General features: G+C 36.3%; 1 protein-coding gene across 1 annotated transcript; it reads left to right on the forward strand.

Annotated features, from left to right (window-relative positions):
- Positions 1-293: 293 nt before the first annotated feature.
- LOC113306857 lies at positions 294-3,524 on the forward strand. The gene is made up of 2 exons (XM_026555771.1): positions 294-467; positions 2,998-3,524. The coding sequence occupies exons 1-2, from the start codon at positions 395-397 to the stop codon at positions 3,216-3,218; spliced, it is 294 nt and encodes a 97-aa protein (XP_026411556.1). The 5' UTR covers positions 294-394; the 3' UTR covers positions 3,219-3,524.
- Positions 3,525-3,756: the final 232 nt, after the last annotated feature.

Consider the following 3,756-nt stretch of genomic DNA (forward strand, 5'->3'; position numbering starts at 1 on the left):
GAAATTTTCGATTCTAATTTAGGATAGAGAGCTAAAAAATTATGCATGACTGTCATTCTTTCTTTTTTTTTTTGGTTTGAGAAACCGAGGTTTTATTCATTCTTGCTAATGGTACTAAGAATGCTGTTGTTGCCTATTTTTTGATACTTGGAACTTGTCACAAGTTGACAGGGTGAACTTGTTTGATTCACTTTGTTAAAAAAAGAAAAAGAAAAAAAGGCCAGGGAATTTATGTTCAATTTCCATCTGAACTACCACGTGTACGATAGAAAATATAGGTTACGATAGAGCGCGCTACAGCAAATACAACACAATTGGTTTTATTAGGTCTTCTCTGGCTCAAGTTTAGGGCACAAAGAATTCATCTGAAACCCCGAGCTCTACACACACGGCCATGGCTTTAAACACCGGATTGAGATCTGGCATGAAATTGCTCACTTCTTCTGAATCACTCCTCTCAAAATCAGGTCACTCTTCTCTTCCTTATCAGGGTTTCCCCCTTTTTATTTTTATTAATCTTCATAGATCGGTTCATTTTTTGTTTCATGGTCACAACATTTTTGTACATCTCTATAGTTGGATCGATTTTATTTATTTCATTTTTGAGAATATAACATCCGATAGACAGTGATGAGTCTAATAATTCCGATTTTTCGTATTTTGCATTTCTGTTATTTTTGGGCATCGGGGATTTGTTTGAATAGTGTGGGTTTGGTAACCCTCATATCTGGCCACAGTCACCTGTAAGGACGATGTTAATATTTCATTTCTTTTAATTTTTGTGGAGTTTGGGGATTTATCCTCTTGTGTTGGATGCTGATGTCAAACTTTAGTTCATTTTCTGTAGATTCAAAGCTTTACTTTTTGTGCTGTGTACTGAAAAGATTTATATGCATATTGGTCTTCATTAGGACTCACAGTTATTAGATTGTCATTGTTTTTGTTCATTTTAGTTTTTTCTTTTAATTGGAATAGGCAGAATGAGAGCTACCTCTTAGTTTGGTCAGATGGATTGGTATTGGCTAGGGGAAACATAATAGTCTGACTAACGATTCTATTGTGTCTATTAGTGAAACACGATTGGCGGCTTCTGATGCATACCATCTGCAAGGTTCTTTTGCAGATGTTATTATAATATAGTTTGTGTTTATTGAACTCTGTTTAGAGGATGTTACTACTCTGGTCGGTTCACATGATTGTAGTATATTGCTTACTGTTCATTTATATCTGTTATTTTTTCCAATGTAAAAGCAATGGATGCTAGTTGACTGATACATCATTGTGCATCACAATATTGTTACAATAGAGCATCGTCTGTAAACAATTATACATTGAATTTTAACAATGCTAACTCCTATGTTTATAAATTCATTTACATTTTTATTGTATATACCAACATGATTGTATTGGGTAACCCTACTTGCCCTAATTCGCAGTAACTTATCCTAATTTGTCGTCATTGTGATTAAAGAGTTCCCCCTTTCTTTATTGATCTCTCTAGATTGATTCGTTTTAAAGTTCTGTACTTTTAAGTTTATTTCTCTTTTCATTTCTGAGTATTTGACATCTTGTATTTACTGTTTAGTGATATCTTATAATCCAGTTTGGGGTGTTGGATTTTTGTACAACTTGTTGTTGACTGTTAAGTCTCTCTGATTTTAACCCAATACTGCTAAGTGCTAATATTTCATATCGTGAATATTGTGGTGTCTAGAGTTCCATACAGACGAGTCCTTGTAAGGGCCTCATTTATTAGATTTCACGGTGTATGTTTCTGTAGTTCTGTTTGGGTTAGGAAAAAGGTGAAAGAGGTTCCCTGGTAGTGTTTTTAGATAGAGTGGTATCGGCTGGGGAAAAATGTTATCATTTTGGTGGGACGTTCCTGATAGCACCAAAGCACATGCACCAAAATCTATTGAAAACTTAGGAGCGTAGACCAATATTTGCTTAAACTGTAAATCACTATCGGAGAATTATGATTAGCTTAAGGCTGTTAGAATGAACAAATATTCTGGATTTGCTGTTGGCTGTTGAGGAGCTGGAGTAATTTTTACATATATATATATATGGGAGTGATGTTGTTGCTATGCTACATTTGCCTGGAATATGTACTCATGGTTTCACCATCTGCTAATTGTGCTATTAGTATTTCTAAAAGATTATTCTTGACATGGTGGTGATGGGCTTTGGCATCTTGAACCTATGTTGTCATGGGCGTAAGGCGCCGCGTGGCGTCGGGTGTAAAATCCCGAGCCGCAGCGAGGAAGAATAATTCCTACATAGGTTTATGTTCTTGACATAACTGATATTAGCTTGTAAATCTTAATGAAAAAGATTTGCACAAAATTTGGAAAGATTTTTTTCCTTCACTATTGTTTAAGTAATTAATAAAAATAGTTAGGAATGATCTGTTTCTTAACATAATTAGCTTAGGGTTTTAAAATATTAATGTATGGCTTAATGAAAAAGATTTTAGCAAGATTTTTTTTCCATTTTTGGCACAAAATGCCACTTTGACGCCCAAAAAACTGGCGCCTTGGCCTGAGCGCCTAGAAAGGCGACGCCTGGGCGCCACTTTTTAAAGTGGCATCTCTTTACCCACTGCGTGGCGCCAGAGTTCAGAATAAGGCCACTTTGGCGCCTAGGCGACGCCTTTGACAACATAGTCTTGAACAGATAGTTAGTATTGCTTCTGATGCATCATGCATATCATCTACCACTATTCAAGTGCACACGTGTTTTCAATGGTTGTCATATTTGTGCTGCTTTCTTATTGGCACATCATTCTGTATTTCAATAAAGCAATTGTACAGTATTAGTGTTCGTACCTTGGAATGATAAAATATTCTTCACATTTACTTCTCCAACCAGTTTTATGTTTATTTTTAACCCTTGTCCACTCTTCTTATTATGATTTTGTTGATAATGAGAGATGATCGTGTTTACTTTTATGTGTGACCCTACTTACCGTTATCAGTCTAAATTGTGTTTAATCAGTTAACCGCGGATTCCACTCTACTGGAGTGAAAAAGATGGGTGGACATGCACACGGGGATGACGCCGAGTACTACCTTCATGCCAAACACATGTATAACTTGGATAGGATGAAGCATCAGAAACTGAAGATGAGTTCTTTTGTGTTTGCTTGCTTTGCCGTTGGTGTGGCCGTTCCAGTTTACGCTGTCATTTTCCAACAAAAGAAGACTGCTTCCGGCTGAGGAAAAGGTCTCTTCTAGTTGTCTTGCAAATAAGAAACATGGTTTTAGGCTGTTCAGGCCTTCTTTTTTTTGAAACTGAGTTCAGGCGTTAATAATACTATACTTGCTCAAAACATTATTTTCTTAAAGGCTAATCTGATAATTTAATCGTGTAATGGCGGATATTAGCCTGACAATGTTTTTTTCCAGTGTTACCTCTTTTGCTTAGCTTTCACCTCCTGATTGTTTGATAGACATTTATGTAAAGATATTTACTGGGGGAGAAGACGTAACAGTTCGAAATATATGAATCATCCATCAATTGTGCAACATTGACAGAGATGCATATTTTTGCAGCTTCTGAAACCAAAATACGGAAAAGAAACCCGTGTTACTGTTTGTCCATCTCTGTATACAGATCTAAAAACCTTCTCAAAATGGTACCAGAATGACGTCCCCATGCTCATTTGATTACCAAGGAAACCAGATTGTAATGACAGTTTCGGTCTATCCTTCGGTTTGAGGGAGAGTGCTCGTATTATTCGTACACCTATTCGAC

The sequence above is a fragment of the Papaver somniferum genome, chromosome 8, assembly GCF_003573695.1.
Source record: "Papaver somniferum cultivar HN1 chromosome 8, ASM357369v1, whole genome shotgun sequence".
NCBI lineage: Eukaryota > Viridiplantae > Streptophyta > Magnoliopsida > Ranunculales > Papaveraceae > Papaver > Papaver somniferum.

What these genes read in the sequence shown, in the direction of transcription:
- LOC113306857 (XM_026555771.1), top strand. Translation starts at nt 395, where the DNA reads ATGGCTTTAAACACCGGATTGAGATCTGGCATGAAATTGCTCACTTCT. An exon ending in ATCACTCCTCTCAAAATCAG is followed by an intron (nt 468 to 2,997) that starts GTCACTCTTCTC and finishes GTGTTTAATCAG; the next exon opens with TTAACCGCGGATTCCACTCT.